Here is a 21,638-nt window from a genome sequence, read left to right on the forward strand (position 1 = left end):
TAGCTTCATGGTTGGCAAAGCTTTTCAGCCTTTCGTCGTTTGGGGTCTGTTATAGTTTGGTCGTTGAGGCTCGATGTTATGTTAAGTTACGTTATTTTGAATCTCGCGCAAAGCAACTCAATGGCTATCTGCGCTAGCCGTCCTTAATTTAGCATTGTAAGACTAGATGGAAGGCAGCTAGTCATCACTATCCACCGCCAACTCTTGAGCAACTCTTTTACCAACGAATAGTGGGATTGACCGTCACATTATAACGGCTGAAAGGGCTAGCATGTTTGGTGCGACCAGGATTCGAACCCTTGGATTACGAGTCGAACACCTTAACCCACCTGGCCATGCCGGGCCCGTTGGGGCTCTATCACCATTCGTTGCTAAAAGAATAGTCCAAGAGTTGGCGGTGATTGGTGATGACTAGCTGTCTTATACTTCTAAAATAAGGACGGCTAACGCAGATAGCCCTCGAGTAGCTTTGCGCGAAATTCAGAACAAAACATAAACCTTCCAAAAACTCGAATTTAAGCAAACGAGTCACACACAAAAAAAATTCAAAGCTTGAAAGATATTAAAGTCCGTATTGATTGTTAAAGACAATACTGAGTGAATGATAAGTAGTGAGCAGACACAATCTTAGAACTTGTCTCATATATTAGTTTAATAAGGTTTCATCACAGGTACTGTTTGCTGCACAATAGGTTGTCTGTGCTCTTCCCACCACGGGTATCTAAACCAGGTTTGTAGTGTTGTAAGGTTACAGGAATACTATTGTGCCACCGGGGAAGGGATCTGTTACAAAAGTGCATCGATTTTTGTTCAGTTCTGTTTTTTGATCCATTCACATATATTTTTCTTTCCATAATCAGACCCACAGCAATGCGAGAGTAGATTTTATGATAAGTAACATGAATATTATCGTAACCATTTAGGCACGAGTATGTATAACAATGGGGACATGATACAAAGTAAATGCTGACGTGAAGCCTTTAATATCAGTGATTTATTATCACATTGTGATTTTGTGCAAGAAGTACTTTTTCCAGTGTCTTTAAAGAAATATTAAATTTCGCGACATGGCTTGACTTGGTGGTTAGGACGCTAGCCTCGCAACCTGTAAGTCAAGGGTTCGAATCTCCGTAACCAAACATGTTCGCACTTTCAGAAGTAGAGGTGTTGAAACGTAAAGGTCAGTCCCTCTATTCGTAGATAAAATAAGAGTTGAAAAGATGGCAGCTAGATGTCTTCACTCTAATCTGTTGCTTCTAAATTACATATAACTAGCGCAAATATCCTTTGTGTAGTTTTACGCAAATTTGAAAATTAATGAAACCAACATTCAGTTTATATATTGAGTTTATATATATATTCAGTATATATATATATATATATATATATACGTATAGTAACATAATTTTTTCTTTCATCGGTCACTCCTCTAGTTTCGTTTCACCCCGAATTATTAAAAAAAACTAAAAATATGTTATCGCTAACTTAGAAATAACAAACAACTAAATCAGTACAGATCAATAATATACGAGCCCAACAACGCCTGTGTAACCTTATCACCTCAATGGTGATGCGCAATGTCCTTGACTTTTAATCCTAGTATAGCACGTGTGATATATATATATATATATTTGTACAGAAGACGTGTTTTCAATCAGTGTGCTCTTTATGTTCTTGATTAGGAAGTTGTTTAACTATGGATCTTCCTGCATTACCATCCATCCTCCCTTGGTTTTTTTGCGCTGTTGCGGTGATTATCGGACTTTACAGGTGAATAAACAGTTTCTATGTAACTTTTGTTGAAGCCTGAATTCAACAGCTTTATACTATCGTTTTAAACAGTTTTATAAATTAAAATAGAATAAATTGTTTCGCTAAGTAATAAAATGTAGTTAATATTACAAACATAGAATTGATGTATAAACTTCTAGTTCTAAAAACCAGTATCTGTAGATGGTTAGTTAGTTTCTTTTATATCTTATTATCCAGCTATCTCACCAGGAACTATGGCTTTTGGGAATCAAAAGGAATTCCTACGGTTAAAACAAAATTTCCTTTGGAGAATTTATGGAAAGGGTACAAAATGGTAAGTAGAAATATGTAAAAAAAATTGTATGCAGATTAGAAGTTGCCAGGGGGTTACCCGATAAAGGGAGATAAAAGATGTGATGGGGAACTACCAATAGATTACTGAAACCAAATCTGGTACCGAATTTAATGTTTCTGGCTCTTTTACACTACAATGTTTTCAATTGTAACGGGAAGTGTAATGCAATATTGCTCTTGTAGAATAGAGATAACAATAAAAAATGAAATTAAACTTTCTGGTGAGGAAGTTTATAAAAGGTCAAACGTATTATTCAGTTACACACGAGTGGCCGAAGTGTTGGCTGTCAGTGTTGTTGTCTGGGTTCCTTTCTCTTTTGTGAAACTTCTACATTTTAAATGGCTGTGTGCAATTGTATCTGTTCAAACTAAAGTACTTTTGATTAAGATTTATGAAAATTATTTATTTTTCTGAACGCTGAAAACTTTAAGTAGAACATTATATCACTTTTGTTTTTCTAGCCACTCCATATTGCGGAACAGGATAATTATGTGAAATATGGACGATTATACGGGTAAGTATTTATATTAGTAATCATACTATAATATAAATCTTGTTTATGTTATACGGAATTTTTTTGTTTTATTTCGTGATGTGCAAATTTATACTTCATGAATTTTTATTTTGTATGTATGTAGATCTACAATTTGGGTCACGAATTTTCCATTTCGCCTCTGCTTCCCATTACGGATAACTTTATAGTTTTCAATTCTCAGTGTGCATATATGACGTCATGAATAAGTCACACGCGGATCTAATGCACAAGCCCCATCTATGTAAATATAATAGTATTGACTGTTGTATACCATGCAAATACTTCGCAGAGAGTGGATGGATCTTCACTAAAATTACTGTGGAGGATCATTAAATGCAGGGTGAAACACACACAAGTCTTGCACCGTTACTTCACTTACTCTTAATGGATCTTCATCACATTTTTAATGAAGGGTTGCTGGGTCCATGAGGAGATACATGTTTCCCACTAGTACAGCGGTGAGTCCACGGATTTATAAAACAGGTGTTCATGTATTAGTTGGATCTCTTCACCAACCTTCGTGGCTCTTTCATTTTTCTTCATATTCTTGTTAATTACCACGTACGTCATCTCTACCATCCGCTAGTTAGCCAATAGCCCCGCCCTCTCCAAATTAGAATAAAACGAGAGGATATACGAGTATTTATTACCATGATATTACAATGTAACATAAAAACGAGCTCCGTAGCAACATCTAAATTTAACGATGTAACTGAGAAATAAAACGAAAGAAACAACAACAATGGAAAACATAAATCTGTGGTAAAATATATACATGTTGTTATTTGTTGCATGGTTGTAGTCTTCTTGGTCTGGGATCTGAAATGGAAATGTTTATAAATGTTAAGTGGTTGCAGTTTACTGACTTGATACAGATGTGTCCTGGTGGTGTAAGATGTGAGTCAATATGCTTTCCTGGCGTTTCTGAATTGTTGATACTAAAAGAAGTTATACATGCGTTTTTAACTGTTACATATTATCATGCTATCATATAGAATGGTATAGTTTAAACTTTGTCGTATTTATTTTAAGCATGTCAGAAAATTGATTATTGAGATTTAATATTCGACTAAATAAGTTATCCTCAAGAATTTAACAGAGTTAAGTTTAATAATAACTTTGTTTATTATTTCTACGATTTATGAAACAAAGTCGTTTATGTTTGTTGCAGTGTTACGACTACACGCCAGGTGTTGCACCATTTTATCACATTGTTTAGAGTAATGCTTTTAAAACACAGATCCGTGAAATGTCGACGAAAAGTCTAATAAAACATTATCTGTTTGTTTTTATACACAAAGTAACACAAAGAGCTATCTGTACTCCACCTACCAGGGTTATCTGAATCCGGTTTGTTTTTACAAAAATAACAATTTTTGAAAATCATTATTCAGTTCTTATACGGCATATTATAATCGTATACCAATTTACAGCTTTATGTAAACAATTACTGTCACTTTCGTGTTTCGTTAAGTTCATTTTATAAAGAAAACACTGGGAAACTGATCACATATCAGTATAAATATATAGAAAAATAATATTCTGCCTCAGGTAATAAGCAAACTTAAGATGGACTAGAACCCTTGTCTCTCACCTTAGTAAAAGGACGGTTATGATTTGTATCCATAACATTCAAAACTGAAACTCAGTCATTACTTTATGAAATTTATTTTGTATTTATATTTTCAGGAATATGGCGAGTTGTGATTTTCTATTAAAGTTGTTTAAGACACAAAAAACAACAACAAAGGATGGAATATTTTTATATTGAAAATACTTTTTAAATCCTGGAATGAGAATACCTATTTCATTATTTGTAATAATTGTATTTTCAAGGTAGTATTATATATTTTAATGTACCCTACCGTTTCCTCAGCTATAAATTTAAGGGCTTTCCACACTAAAAGCCGGATTTTGATAACTAAGGTGAGCATAGCATAAATAGCCTCTTGTATAGCTTTACCCCAAACAACAATAAAAATAGAAATAAATAACAACAACTGAAAATATCTTTTTTGTTGTGCCTCGTTTTTACACAATGGGCTAAATGTGCTCTATTCTGAAGGGTATCTAACCCTGGTTTTTACTATTGTAAGTCAACAGATATATGGTTGTGTTACTAGTGGGCCGAAGTTAATGAACGTTAAACTTTTAACTTGAAACAAATTACACTACTACTGGAGTTTAAAATATCAATACCCATTTAATTAACTAAAAATTTAGTGCAAAACGACCGAATGATCAAAGTTACTTGTGTTTGTTTCAAATTACAAAACACAATAGCCTGAGTTCTTTATTTTACTAAAAAAACTGCTTTATTGAATGAAACTTAAAAGATCACCTAAACAATAAAAGAACTGATATTTTTTTATTTAAACTTTAAGATAAAAACAAGAAAAAAAAAACACGATAATATTTTTTCAAGTAGTTGATGATCTCCTGATTGACACTCTGAATACAAAAAAAATGTGGCCTTGTCACTCAGGGCTTATCTCTCTCGGTGTATAAGCTTACGATAAATGTTACTAATATTATGATTTGAAACTTAACCTTCGATATTATAAGATAAAAATATCTATAGGTCGACCACAAAGCATACACGAGTGAAAACACTGTCACTTTACATTGGTTATCACCCCCATTACCCAGTGACATAGCAACCCCAATTAAATAAAATCCTTCCCAAAAAGGACCAAAGTTCGTTAACAGAACAATACCAATTGGAAATTCTAATATATTTTCTTTCATTGTAACTTCTGGCTGTTGTAACTTGGTTTGTTTAATGAAGTATCCAAAATTATTTTAATATAAGATGCTCCAACGTGTATTATTGGAGCTTGTCGGCCTTTTCATGTGAAATTTACATTTGTAGGCAACCAATGAATTACAATAACACAATATCCCAAAAAAACTGTCTTTACTGCAAGCACTAACTAGAATTTCTGAATAACATAATAATTATACGGACTTATGTATCCATAGATGTTATCAGAATCAGATGACATCATGTTTAATTAACTAGCCAGTTAGTGCACCCAGAAACAATACTTATTATACATCATGTCATTAAATGGAGTTTTTTTAAAAAATAATAATTGTCTAAAGGAGTATTAATATTACGTTAATGATTATTCTTCACAAAGAATGTCGGTTATTAAAGTAATTTAATGCTTTAACTACTGGTAGTGTCATGGTGACCCTAATGACCTGTCGAATTCACTATTCCGCTGCCCTTATTATACAAAGTGGTTTTTACCTCTTTAAATGCTATTTGAAACAATCGATGACGTATGCAACATTGTATTGTGGTAACAAATTTAACATTTTTATCTTAATTTGAACCGTAAATCATGGTTTTTCTCTAGTGCCCAGTAGTAGGATGTTCCCCAGTCCCGGCTGCTTGCTTGACGTCAGACTACTGAGAAGTGAATAATAAACACAATAAATGAAAATAAGAGGTTTTGTTTCGTTTCCTTCCTCTTGGTTGGTTTGTTTCACCTTTTTATTTCTTCTCTACATAATATTTCGGGATCTTCTGTTCCTGTGAATAATTTTAAATTTATTTTCTGTGCATCATTGTGACTCCAAACAAACCAAATCTTTGTGTGACTGTATATGCAATCTTAATTCGTCTTAGGGTTAATGATCATCCATTAGTATTATTTAAGAGAAGAATTTTACTTTTTTATTTCAGGTTCTATGATGGAACACAACCAGTTCTATATCTTGCAGAACCACATTTACTGAAGACCATGTTAGTGAAAGATTTCCACATTTTCACAGAACGAAGAGTAAGTCACATAGTTTTATTTCAATCTCGTATAAATATACACGATTCCATACATATTTTAATAACAATATTATATTATAGTGATACATTCACTGAATAATTTGGATTTACATTCAAAGCAACAAATTTTTGTTCTTGACAAAAGTAGAAAGAAGATAAAACAAACAAACAAACAATTAGTCTTACAAAATAACAAATCATGTTTATAATGATAATATGAAAATAATAATATTTCATTCGATGCAAATTATTCATTATTTTTCTACGCTCTTTCTGCTGTTAGGCTTAGGAGTTATTATTTAGTCTTTGTTTTATTAATATTGTTATATACTTATTAAGTGTAGAAGTATCCTGTACTTATATAAATCTGTTTTTCTTTCACACGTACATGTATTGCTAGATATCGCAACAACTATTTAGTAAAAATAAGAACAAATCCAAATATGACTAAAGTAAGAATATTTTACACAGCTAAACTTTCAAATTTTCATTAGAAATTACGTAACAAACGACATCATAAATTTAGCTGTTTTTACAAATTTTATGAACTTTTGATATCAGTTACTCTAATTATCTCTCTAATCAGTTGTAAATGTCTTTTGCATTTACGTCATATTGTAACACAAACAAACTTACTATAGTTTTAAGATACATAATTTACTTAGACCCAAGATTGCTATTGATCACTTTGAAGTTTCAGAGCATCGCAAAGTATGTTGACTGTTAGCGCCATCTGATAAACAGGAAAACTTTATTTCGCTGCTGGTTAAGAAATGAAATGAGGGACCTTAAAAAATTAAAACGTTTTAATGGTATTCCGGTTTTCAAAAGTTAAGTTGTTGCATGTATGTTAGTTACATAAATTCTGTGGTAAAAATGCATTATTTAACAAGTTAATGTATACAGCTTTCTTCCTATAATTTATGAGTGGGTCAGGTGATACGTACAAACAATGTAATAAAATGAGTCGTACATTATAAGAACGATGTTCCATTTCCCGTGATGTCCTTAGAAATACTTATGACCATGACCTCTCGCTATAAAAAGTTACAAACTTCTGCGAAGGACCATGAAGTCTGTCTTGCACACTTATCAGCTTATAAGACCACATTTAACCAACTATCTGACACAAAACTCGTGTGGTGTTGCATTGAAGAACTTCAAATGTCCGTGAACAACTGTGATTTGTTTTCTTCAGATATCGTTCTTAACAAAACAATCGTTGATTTAGAATTGTGGCTGGAACTATGTTAGCCTTTGTTAACTAGCAGATGTTGTGAGTACAATCATAAAATGCAGAACTTAAATAATGTATATTAATAACTTACGGACTTTCAAGTGCTTTATACACCCATATCAATATTGTCTATACACAGTGTTGTTTTTGGACTAGGACTTTCACTTCGGACACTCGATAGCAGACAACATGCTTTTCTCTTTAAAAGGAGATTCCTGGAAGCGAGTCCGAACCATCATTACACCTGCTTTAACTTCGGGGAAAATGCGTAAGGTATGGTATCTTATATTTATGGCAAAACTGTTTAGACTAAGTACCTCTGTCCTTATTTTGGATCTACCCACCAGAAGGAAGAGAGCCATTTAGAAGCATCTATCATCTACGTTAAGGAACTGACTGCCACTCTTGTAACGCTGCTATAGCTAATATTTTTTATTTCATTTTTAGAGAAAATCGAACCTGCTTATCTGCTTTGATACCAGTACAGATACATTTTGCTCCCTTTTGATACTAAGCAACATAGATGATAGTGTTTTAGGTGTAACATCATATCATTACACGGGTTTTATTTTACAACTGATTTTAAGCCCAGTCTTCACGAATAAACAAAGATAAAATTGGTAGTAACTGTTTAGTATAGCGGGACTTTTCTCGAAGAAGTCTTGGAGGAATATTTTACAAAAGTAGCACCCATAAAAAGGACATTGTTTCAAAAGTCTTCCGGTCGGAACTAAAGACGGAAGAGAGAGATCACGCTAAACTAGACACTTGCTGACAATTTCATCTTTGTATGTTCGTTACAAAAGGATTTTATTTCAGTATGAGGTGGTTAAGGCAATTACTCGTTATCTAAGGGTCACGAGTTCGAATCCCTATCACCTCAAACATGCTCGCCCTTTCAGTCAGGAAAACATTATTGTGTTTCAGTAAATCGCACTATTCGTTCGTAAAAGTGTAGCCCAGGCGTTGACGATGTGTGATGACGACTATCTATCATCTCTCTAATCTTATACTTCTGGCAAAATACGGAAAATATCATTTCAGTATTGAGTTAAAGGTTCGGTGTATAAGATTTGAACACGTGCTGTTCAATCACAGACCGAGGACAAACAGAAAGAATTCTTTCAGAAGGACATATAGACCTTAAGGAATCTCTAGTACGAGTCTACAGACTTGCTAGGTTATGTAGAAAATAAACCATAGTTGAAATATTATCTAATTTGTAGGTTGGATCCCGGGTTTTTCGAACAGTCTTCGAATTTTAAATTGCATATGAGTGATTTTACTCAATTGTTCTGAGCAGTTCTTTGAAACAAAAGTTCTAATAGAAGAAAAATGAGAGACATTACTGAGTACTATGTAGTATGTGGATGATATTGGTGAAAGGTAATTTTAGGGGTAAAAACAGATTTAATATCCTCTTATATTTTTTTATAAGCATTATTAATTTATTTGCTTTGAAAAAGTTCATATTTAGAAATAATTAAAGTTTTTTTGTTTTCTTTTCCATTTAGTTATTTTGGAGGATTCACCATGGATGTGATTGCCAGCTGTGCTTTTGGAACTAAAACAAATGCTTTGAGAAATCCTGACTGCGTTTTTACTAAAACTGACAAAGAAGCTTTTAGTTCTGCCAACAGATGGCGATTTTTAATTGCGTGTGTGTAGCGTGTTGGTATTGTTTAAGAATTAACTTTGTGTTATGCATAGCTTTCAAAGAGGATCTCTTTATCAATCAGAATAACTTTAGTGGCACGGATAGCATGTAAAATTGCCGTGATTTATTGGACTTGGCGGCCGTTATAATGTGAAAGGTCAATCCCACTATTCGCAGATAAAAGAGTAACCCAAGAGTTGGCGATGGGTTGTGATGATTAGCTGCCCTTCTTTTGGTCTTCCACTGATATTTAACATTTACTGGCCTGGACAAAAAAAAACAAACACATTTCATCGTGTTCGAAAAGATTTAAAGTTTTCTGAAATGCGTAACACTCCCTTCGATATTACATTCTAAATCCTTACCAAGTAATACTCAAAATCTATTATAGGTATATTTTTAATTGTTAAATAGAACTTTTATAAAACTATATGTATGTTCTGAAATATATTAAAATAATACATTTTGTTCAAGTTACACAATAACATTCTAAAGAATTACCTTTTTTTCTTTTAGTTGCCTTCCCTAGCATCATGAAACTGTTCAAAATACCCGTGATTGACCCATCAGGTATGGAGTTTTTCAAAAAGTTGACTCTCAAGATAATTGACCAGCGTAAACACAGTCCTGAGGTAATTAATATTTAATCTCTGTTTTGTAGGGGCGTGTAATAGTATTATTATGTGTTTTAAAATTATAATAAAAAAATACATTTATTCAACATTAGTTATTAATGTCACATGTTTTTCTTCAAAAACGAAAGGTTTCCGATGATTTCAGACAAAGCGAATAGACTTCCTGCAGTTGCTTCTAGAGACCATGGACAACAAACTGCAGAACTCCAAAGAGGACATTAAAAATGTCAACAATTATGGATACGAAGAAGAAAACTTTAAATTCTTCAACAACAAGTTACAAAATAAATGTGAGAAAATTTAAAAATGTGTTCAGACTTGACGTAAAAGATTAAATGTAATAGTTTGAGTTTTGTTTTCACGTGTTCTAAAATATATGTTGAGAACTTTTACAACTGTTATTTGTACGATCTAACTGACGATTGTAATAATTTACCGAAAGTCTGAAATCGTTATGACTAAGTCACTGCTCCACTGAATTTGTCGCAACAGTAAACATTTAGTAATCATGGAAATCACCGTAAACTATTTATATGGATGCTAAGCAGGTCGCTTGTGATATTAATATCTTAACTGGTTCACGTATTTTGTTATTAACCTTGTGTATAATTTCTGTTACATTAATCTGAATAAGGTTTTACTGTAATTGTGAAACTCACTACCTTAACTTTTGTTATATGAATCTGAAGAAGGTTGTAATTTATTTGTGTAATCGATTAATTTGATTTCTCCCATATGAATCTAAAGTAGGTTTCACTGTAACTGTGAAACTGACTACTTTAACTTCTGCTATTTGAACATAAGGGATATTGTGCTCTAATACCGAGAACTTTTTGTTTTATTCTAACGCCTCTTAAACATTAATAATAAAGAACATTTGATACAAATATAATGTTCAAGATTCCACTACTCTTCCTGCTATGTTTAGTGTCACACTGACCTGATTGAATTCTAAGTAAATTAAAACAGCATGGAATTTATTAATTTTTAAAATATATATATGATATTTAAAGAAAGATAACTTAATATAAACTCTCATGACAACAAATCAAAAATACTTTTTGTCTCATAACAAACTTCTTGAGACCCTTGTCCAATAAAATAAATCCGAAGTATGATAAAAAAGTAAAATAATTTGTGAGAGACTAGTTTTTTTATGTGTGTTTTTGTTTTCTTACAATGAAGCGACATCAGTTTAACTGCCTTGTTCACCGTTACTTCGAGTGAAGGTAATTTCATACTATAAACAGCATTGTTAGCGACAGGAATATAAACGTTGTTGGATTTCTTCTTGGGTGATTAGTAACATATTGTTTAATGTTCATTCTTTATTTTTAAATATTTTTAAGGTTGTAATTAATAGAAACAGGTTTTTATTAAAGAACTTCATTGTACATGAATTTTGATAAATCGTGTTGTATCATGAGTTTAATCCTTCTATATCTGTACAAAGGATATTTTAATAATTTAATTGTACAATGTTGTGACATAATATTGATAACTATTGATTATATTGAAATTTGTTTAGGTTTTAGTTAGGTACATTCTTTTTTACTCTTTTCTTTTAAGTAATAATTTGTTGTTAGACACAAAACTACACGATAAGTTATCAAATCTTGAATGTTAGCATTATAAGCCTTTAAGAAAAGTAATTATGTTGTATAACAAATTCTACACCATGATTAGTTAACTAATCCTGTTTCCAGCTGTACAAGCTCTAGCTAACTCAGTAAAGCTCTTACTGATTGATTGAATTTATTCGCTTTACGCGTAAGAAAAAGTTCGAGACGAATTCGATTTATTCATATACCTTTATATTATTGAATTTCTTATCGAACATGAACAAATACACTTTATTATATAATTACTGTTCCAGATTTGACCGAAGACGAGCTTGTAGCTCAATGCGTTATATTCTTCTTGGCTGGTTACGAGACTACGGCTAGTGCTTTATCATACATTGTGTATCTGTTGGCTTTAAATCAGGATTGCCAAAATAAATTATATCAGGAAATAGATGAAACCATACCTTCACAGGTAAGCCTAAAATTTATTTTGAAGGAAGTAATGATAGGAAATATATAATAAATAAAACATGCTGTGTGCATAAAACATAAAACATAAAGTTAGTGTAAAGAAAAATATTCCAGTAAAAAATGTTTATCGAATTAGAAAAGTATAATAAAGACACAGGACAAGATTACAACATAAACCATTAGGAAAAGATCCGTCAGCTTACTATGAAATGTGAATCTTGTTAAATTATGATGATTGAAAGTGGTATTATAGTAAGAGTGTTATAAAAGTTCAAGTTTTGTTTAATACAAGTGTGGTATAGTGAGAAATTTGTTCCGTATATTTTAGAAACTGTCGAATTTAATTTCTTTCATAATTTAGAATTAACGCATAATTTATTTTTATCAGACTGTGAATATACGGATATAATGCAGAAACGTTGTCGTATGTTACGGACCAGAATTTTAACTGAATTTAACTGTATGGTCTAGGAACACGAGACTTACGAAGCTATCAGCTCTATGAAATACTTGGATGCAGTTGTGTGTGAAACTACTCGAATCTACCCTCCTGCATCACTGTAAGTAACAGTTAATATCGTAACAGAGATTCTACATATATTTGATATAACACGACACGCTATGTATGTCTGTATGTAAACATCAGTTTGTTCTACACAGGGCTTTTACAATAGAAAAGGATCTCTTAGATATAAGATATTTGATATAAAACGAGACGTTAGTGTTTGTATATAACCATTAGATAGTTGTACCCATGAACTCGCACAAATGGTGGAAATTGATTATTGCATGTTATTAAATAGTCTACTCTTACATTCATGACAATCACTAAATATTTATCTTAGATATTACATTGTTTATCTATTTATCATCTACTCAACATTTTCAAATTTCATGAACTATCAGTGGTTAACTAGTACAATAACTGATCTTTGCTAAGTTTTGTTTCGTTTTTGAAATTCGTTCAAAGTTACAACAAGGATATCTGCACGAGCCGTTCCTAATTTAACAGAGTGAGACTAGAGGGAAAGCAGGTAGTCATTACTACTACCGCCAACTCTTGGGCAACTGTTTTAACAACGAATGGCAGGATTGATCAGCACGTTATAACGATCTCACAGCTGAAAGGACAAGTATGTTTGGTGTGACGAAGATTCGAACTCTCGACCTTCGGATAACTAGTCGAGTGTCTAAATCACCTGGCCATAATAGCCCTTCTTTGCTAAGCTTGTAGAGAAACTCTCCGAATTTACTACCGTGCACCACACAAACTAGTATACCAATATTAGGTTACATGGAAAATAACGGCACATTTTTATTTTATTTTCAAACTAAGTTATCAAACTTTACAAAAACTAACGGAATTCAGCACTGGAAGAAAAGAATTAATATAAAAAAGAGATGTTCCACTCCATCTGGAGTTTCAAAGAAGAACTAACACTGATTTTTGATGAGTACTGACAGAAATTACTTCAGTTACATATCGCTTATATTTGTTTGCAATTATAATTTTCTGGTCTTTATTACATAATTATTTAATTTAACGTACAGAACACCTATTCCAGTTAAATACTTTTGATTTTAGGTTTAAATTAGGTTTAATTGTTTCATTTTGTTTAACAAATTATATCTTTCTGTAACATCAGTCCGAGTGACTCGTCTGAAAAACAAATATAAAAACACTCATTAAGTCATAATAATTTATCTATATAATTTCATTTTTCTGACCTCATTTTACATATTGTCTTAAGAACATTAGGTTCAAATTATGTATATGTGAGAAGAGCTGTCTTCTATGAATTAAAACAAAAAGTCAAGAAATATGTTGGATAATTTTTATAAGATCAAATACAAGTTTTAAAGACAATTCGTTGTTTAGTTGTTACGTATTACAATTTAAAATAGCCTGATTCTACAACTTTAGTGAATAGTCTCGAATTTCGCAATGCATATTTAACAGTATGAGTGAGATACATTTCTAAATATAAATTTAACTTTAACAAACGTTAATATTAAAATAAATACAAAATGTTTAATGTGATTTGATTGGTAACATCTTAATATTTATAAAGTAAGTTACTAGTTCTTGTTGTTTAAATATTACATGGAGCTCATTTAATTATTTTACAGTGGGGAAAGACGTGCTTTGGAAGATTATACGTTTGATGACATTGGGCTGACTATACCTAAAGACACACCAGTGAGGTTCCCAATATACGCCATGCACCATGACCCTAAAAACTTTCCAGACCCGGAGAAATTTGATCCAGACAGGTAGTGGCATATTTTATTTCACACAGAAAGATAACAACTGGACATACATGTAACAGCTGTTTTTTATGTAGTCCAAACAAGTATGAATTAGTTTTATCCTAACTGGTTAGGCAACAGCTATTTTATTTTGCTCTAGATAAGTGACAAGTGTTGTTTTTTATGACAAGTAATATTTCTTTTCAAGTGGTTCCGAAAAGTAAGTAACTGTTGGCTTTATGTGACATAGACAGGTAACAGGTGATGGTCATTTAATAACATGGTTATGTCGCTTTACTTTTTTATTTAATTGTTCTGTTGATCAATTACCACGTATTTATATATTTAAACAAATACTTACGTTAGAACTCCAGTTGAAATTAAAGCATCTGTTAAATACAAGAGTTACTTCTTTAGATAAAGACCAAAGTCCATTATAGACAACATTCTGATATCTGACGTTATAAGTCAGAACATTATATAAAGAGTGTAAACAGGGACGTTTTCTTTATTGTTTCTTAACTTTATTAAAACAGATTTATTTCACTATGAAGTTATACACTAGTAAAATGTAATATAGTTATATGATTTGGAAATACTTTTGGAACCTCACTATTAATGTGTGTTAACAATACTTATGGAACCTCACTATTAATGTGTGTTAACAATACTTATGGAACCTCACTATTAATGTGTGTGTTAAGAATACTTGAGTTTCAATCTTGTTGAGTGCCAGGTTTATTCTAAATTTTTCAATTTTGTTGTTATTTTGATATCTACAATTGTAACACAGCTAACTCCAAAGAGAGATAATTTTCATATCTTTAACTTCGTGTACATATTTCTTTGGTGAGATATGTACACATTTTAGACACCTGGACACTAATTTACAGATTTTGTTTTTACATTAACCTTGTGAACAAAATGATTTACGCTGATTTCCATACTTTTCTTCACAATCGAGGTACGAGTCCAGGCTGATTGTATCTTCTACAAAATAATTTAGAATAAATATTGAGTGAGAAAATAAATGGTTGAACATTTGAATTACATGTTTAAGAAATTCATTTTGTAATTTGTCCATTATTATTAATAATTTGTTTTAGAAAATTTCAAACATTGAAAGTCGAAATAAACTTCTTGTACATACAGATTTCTTCCTGAGAACAAATCCAACATTGTACCATACACCTACATACCATTCGGGGCTGGTCCCAGGAACTGTATAGGAATGCGATTCGCTCTAATGGAAATAAAATTATGTTTGGTCCACATCCTACGTCATTTGCGTTTTGTACCTTGTTCTGAAACTAAGGTAAAGATGAGTTTTCTTTATTTTACATAAAACGATCCTTTATTTTTGTAGATTGAGAAATTAAGAAAGTAGCTATATGTAAATAAGAAATATTATTTACTGATGTAATTGAGATATTTCGATTAAGAGAACGGTTACTACAGTGGTTTAAAGTTGTTATTTTTTACAGATGTATTACATCAATTTAGAACACTACTACTTAATTTTGAGTCTTTGGGATTGATAGTTTATTTACAAAAGTATCGATGTATTGTCTGAAAATAATAACATATCCAAACTTGATTACTTTCAGTTTGACTTACCTTCATAACTTAAAATCACTCAGCAATAGTTGATAATCGGACAACTTCAAAATTTAACATGAATTATAGGTGTATTCAGATTGAGAGTAAGTTTCCAGAATACAGAAAATCCTTTATATTAACCAAACCTTGATTATTCTTATATTTACTATGTGTTAACTTGTTGTTGTTTTTCTCGAATTTCTACAAGTTATCTAACTTAAAGTTGTATCATAAATGTTAAATTTAATTTAAATACTATTACCATAATGTATATTGACCCAAGGCCTAACGTATTATCAAAGTACTTTATATATTCTTACAGCCTGTCTCCCGACTTATTTTTTACGGTAAGATTTTTATGGTATCAGGACATGTAAGCATTTTCGTCAAATTGTTTCTTGTAAATTTGTTTACTCACGGTGAACTTTGTAAACAGTGTGAGTTGTATTTCTTAACTGAATACTTGAAATTAATTACAATACTTAAAAGAAATTAATAATCATGTTACATATTTAATTAAAAACTCTTGTACAAGTAAGCCAGTGGCTTCTTATTTTTTAAACACAACATAATGTTGTTTTTTAGACACTGAAGTTAAGTATTTCGCTCAAAAATAATTGGTTATAAAACTAATGTGTCGTTGCTTTCATGGGCAATAACATTTTAGAAGTTAAAGGTTAGATCAAGTAATTTATAATCTAACGTACCTATTGTTCACTAGTGGGGATCACTTGTAGCAGTTGTACAGGTAGAATGATTAAAGGCACGGATCACTTGTAGATCTTGTACGAGTACAATCTCTAAAGACCGTTCTAAAGTAAACACAGTAATAATTGTAAACATCTGTAATTGTTACAGATTAAACGGACTCTGTGTCACACAAGTAAACGAGACTAACTGTGTCACGTGCAGTCACACTGTATAGTACACCACAAGTTAACATGACCAGTATCTTTTTTTTTTCTGTGCTACACATGCATTCCACAGTTGATTTGTGTTTGCCTTTGCTTTAGCAATGAAACACTTCATTACAAAAGTTTCTTGTATTCTGAATTATCAACTCTGTCTTAGGGAATCCCATCTACACAGGAAAATTCCCTCAATATGTGAGTTTTATAGTTACACGGTATATATATATATATATTAATATTTGAAATAATGCTTGATTAACTGATTTATTATGAAAACTCTCGATTGTTTTTTGTTGTTTTACAAGTTATTTTTTATACAGAGATTTAAAATTTAATGTTTGTATCCCACAGGTTCCTTTGAAGTTTCTTCCAGCAGCAGGATTAACCCAAGTCTCTGACGTCACTCTCAAGGTTGAACGTAGAAACGGACATTCATATTAAAAGATAGCACCTGACCACTCCAATAAGAACAACATGTTTTGTAATTCAGACTCTTAGCTGTTGATTGACAGTGAGGTTCTTGTTATGTCAGTTACAACCAATAGAAATATTTCTAATAGTGACATTTCAAGCTTACTTCTGTTATTAAATATAAATAATTGTTACTTTTGTTTGCCAATGTGGTTAGGCTTAATATTTTATGTAATTCATTTACATATTCAGTAATTCAGATATATATATATATAAAGGATGTTATTATAAATGATAAATGAAGAAGATAAAGTATAGTAATGTTTATAGTAACAAGTGATAAACTAACGGTTATGTATTTGTAACAAACATTATTTTGATAATTTTCTGAATAAACTCTTCCTAGATGATAATAAAAAGTTTCTCCTTATTGTGATTTATTATCTGACATAAAACTTGTAATTAACACAGATTCTGTGCCATTGTAGTTTGTTAGTTTACTTTTTGTGATACAGAAATTTTGAAGTTACTAGAAATACCTATCGAAGATAGACATGAATATACAAAGTTTTCATTCAGTTTACATGTTTAGCTAACCACACAAAACGAACACTTGGCGACTCAGATATGTTCTTTCTAAAAGTTAAAACTAAATGTCATTTTAAACAATGTTGATACTGTGAGTGTTCAACCAGCTTTTAAAAGTATTAGTTATCCAACCATGTTTTGTACTAGTTAATAGAATATTCATAGCACGAGAAAAGATTGAATTTATAAACAAAGTTTCATGAAACTACACAGTAAAACTGTTCAAGACTCAAATAAAATCAAAACATGAACAAACAGTCTTTACTGAAGTAGTATTGAAGCTACTTATCGTAAGATTTAGTTATATATTTAATTTTAGTTTATTATTCTGTATATCTATAAGTTATTAACTTCTGGTCAAACTATGGTGATGGTTTATCACTTGACATCATACATAAACACCAACGTTTGTAGTAGAGCCTTAGCGGAGTGATTTATGGTATTTTATTGATTAAAAACACTTTTAGGTAGTTTCTCATTGGTTAGAAATATTTGTAAGGAGGAGTGTTTTAAGTTTTTTTCACACATGGTAACATCATGTTGCATAATTAACATTACATTAGTTTTTGAAGGTAACGGATGGTTGTTTTCTAGTACGTAAATACAGTATAAACAGTTGTTTCTTTATTATCATTTTTATTCATACTATTGGTTAACACTTTTAACATAGTGAATTTTATTACCTTTTCGCTGTACTTTTATTATAGTTATTATTTTGCATTGTTAGCCTACGGTGTATGGATTTAGGACTAACCTAAATCATCTGAACGATACATCGTTAAATCTAATGGTACCAAACTGATAAAGTAATGGACTAAATCCTTTAGAAGTAAGATAGTAAAAGATATATATTTAATTAACTATTTTCTTTCCAGGTTAACGTTTTACCTTTGTCGAAGTAGGTAGCGTGCTCTGATCAGAAGCCAATATAGACAGTATAGGAACATGTAATATTTACAGCAATCAAATAGTCTTTATTTCTAATGCTTCTTGACGATTAATCTATTATTTACCAGTATCTTAAAGCTTGTATAAACAATGCTGTCTGATTCAAATATGGTTGATTAAATTTGCGCTTTGTAGCTAAAAATAAAAAATAAGAAATAATCATGAAATCAGTAGAGAAATCAATAATATCAGATAGACTGAATTTAAACATTTTATAGTATGATATACACAGATCAAAATATAAAAAAAAACATGGATCTAACCTGATTGAGGTGTGACATTCTCACACTATCTAAAAGTTTGGTAGTTAAGCTCTTAATGGACCTGGCTTTTGATAGTGTCCATGAATGAGAAACTTTTCATACAGACTGAAAATTATTAGAACTCTTTTTCAAAATGACTTCAAACTGAGAAGCATATCCATTTTATATTTACAATACAAATAATAGTCTATAATTATAACAAGTATTCTTAATTTTCACGCACTAACCAAATAATAAACCCGAATTTGTTTTCTATATGCAGAGAAAAATAAAATAAGATAGAAATTAATAACTGAAATAACATAACTATAAAACACTGTTCAGACTAAAAATGTTTATTTCTTTGATCGTGATGTTTATCTTAGCTCAATAAAATTATGTACAACTCATAAGCATTGTGACCAAAACATGACCAATGTTTTACATAAAACTGTGAGAAAAATTCACAATATTTTTTTTTATGAAAGTAAATTTGTAGAGCGTTATTAAACCGTTTTATTACGTCATATACTGGCAATATGTATTAGCTCCTTGTTCTTTCTAGCTTCTTTCTATATAGTTAAAAACAGTTTATGGTATAGCATGATATTTAATTCGGACTCTTAAGTTTGATCAGCATGTTTATTTTGGGAGACCTCTTTTGACCTGACCTTGGTAAAAGTACATGGGAATGTTAAATAATGACAAGTACATTCAGACTGGTTCGTTCAGTTATCAACAGAGGTCAGCGAAGTGTTACAGTAGTGTTGAAATTCATTTTAAGTAATGGCATGGAAAAAATAGCACCATGAAATATAAATAACGAAGAACTGTTTTCTTGTCCTAACATTCCTATGCAGCACTGTGCTATGGGATGATAAGAACTCATGTGGTTGATGATTACTCTCTGAAGAGATGACCTTATGTTTATATACATAGTGATTAACTTTCTTAGTGTCCATTCAGCTTCAGCATACTGAGAATTACCCCTTATAGTCATGTGAAAAAGTGAGGACACCCTATGAAAGCCTGTGTATTTGTGTAACATTTTTGGATATATAGATATTTAATCTCAATTTCAATAATACTGAGATATTATAGGAATATAACTAAACAATTAAATCTGAAGAAAAGACTTTTCAAGATCTTCTGTAAACATAATTCTACAAAAATGCATATTCTAACTGAAGAAAAAGTTAGGACACCTTACTCCCTAATAGCTAGTGTTACACCGTTTGGTTGAAATAACTGCAGTGAGACGCTTCTTGTAGCCATCTACCGGTCTCTGACATCGGTCTGAAGAAAGTTTGCCCCACTCCTCAACGCTGAATTCTTTCAGCTGTGAGATGTTTGAGGGGTTTCTTGCATGTACAGCCCATTCCAAGTCACCCCACAGCATCTCAATGAAATCAAGATCTGGGTTTTGTCTCGGCCATTTCAGGGCTCTCCATTTTTTAGTTTTCAGCCAGTTCTTGTGGATTTACTGGTATGTTTTGGGTCATTGTCGTGTTGCAGGATCCAGTTCCGCTTCAGCTTTAATTTTCGTACAGATGGTCTCACATGATCCTCAAGCACCCTTTGATACACAGTAGAATTCATGGTGGATTCTATGATTGTGAGTTGTCCAGGTTCTACTGCAGCAAAGCAGCCCCAAACCATTACACTTCCACCTCCATGCTTCACAGTTGATACGAGGTTTTTTTCCTGGAATGCTGTATTTGGTTTACGTCAAACTCGCCCTCTATTCTGGTGTTCAAATAATTCATTTTTGAACTCATCTGTCCAAATAATATTATTCCAGAAGTCCTGGTCTTTGTCTACATTCTCTCTAGCAAACATCAGTCTGGCCTTGATGTTTCTCTTAGAGAACAAAGGTTTCCTCCTTGTACACCTCCCATGCAAGTTAAACTTGTGCAGTCTCTTTCTGATTGTAGAGGCATGTACTTTCACATCAACAGTAGCCAGAGCCTGCTGTAGGTCCCAGGTCCCGTGATGACATATTAGTGTGTTTGGAGACCTGTTTTAGCATCTTGGGGTCTGTTCTTGGGGTGAACTTGCTTGGACGACCAGACTTGGGCATGTTGGCAGTTGTTTTGAAAGCCCTCCACTTGTTGACTATTTTCTGGACAATGGAATGGATGATTTCAAATTCTTTTGGGATCTTTTTAAATCGCTCACCAGTCTTATAAGCTGCTACAGTTTTCTTTCTGAAGGCCTCAGACAGCTCTTTTGCTCTCACCATGGTGCTCACTCTCACTTCAACAGTCAGGAGCACATCAAACTAAATATCTGAGGTTTAACTAGGGCAAACCTCATTTCAAATTCTGAGTAACAATCTTCTAATCATGTGCACCTGGTGTAATACACCTGTGTGTGAGTTGAGCCATTTTAAGTGGGAATAAATGTGGGTTGTCCTAACTTATTCCTCAGTTAGAATATGCATTTTTGTAGAATTACATTTACAGAAGATCTTGAAAAGTCTTTTCTTCAGTTTTAATTGTTTAGTTATATTCCTAAAACCTCTCAGTATTGTTAAAATTGAGATTAAATATCTATATATACAAAAATATGGCCCGGCATGGCCAAGCGAGTTAAGGCATGCGACTCGTAATCTGAGGGTCGCGGGTTCGTATCCGCGTCGCGCCAAACATGCTCGCCCTCCCAGCCGTGTGGGCGATATAATGTGACGGTT

At 32.0% G+C, this 21,638-nt stretch overlaps 2 protein-coding genes across 2 annotated transcripts in view; one reads left to right on the forward strand and one right to left on the reverse strand.

Annotated features, from left to right (window-relative positions):
* LOC143246580 (cytochrome P450 3A6-like) overlaps window positions 1-21,638 on the reverse strand; it is a 96,201-nt gene that overhangs the window by 16,041 nt on the left and 58,522 nt on the right. The gene's annotated exons all lie outside the window — the stretch shown is intronic.
* Window positions 1,047-17,581, forward strand: LOC143247875 (cytochrome P450 3A8-like). The gene is made up of 14 exons (XM_076496432.1): window positions 1,047-1,180; window positions 1,683-1,770; window positions 1,990-2,086; window positions 2,569-2,621; window positions 6,337-6,433; window positions 7,826-7,947; window positions 9,184-9,329; window positions 9,843-9,958; window positions 10,107-10,251; window positions 11,838-11,998; window positions 12,469-12,557; window positions 14,128-14,271; window positions 15,400-15,562; window positions 17,109-17,581. Exons 1-14 carry the CDS (start codon window positions 1,141-1,143, stop codon window positions 17,196-17,198), a joined length of 1,551 nt encoding a protein of 516 aa, XP_076352547.1. The 5' UTR covers window positions 1,047-1,140; the 3' UTR covers window positions 17,199-17,581.

Source organism: Tachypleus tridentatus, chromosome 3 (assembly GCF_004210375.1).
Source record: "Tachypleus tridentatus isolate NWPU-2018 chromosome 3, ASM421037v1, whole genome shotgun sequence".
Lineage (NCBI taxonomy): Eukaryota > Metazoa > Arthropoda > Merostomata > Xiphosura > Limulidae > Tachypleus > Tachypleus tridentatus.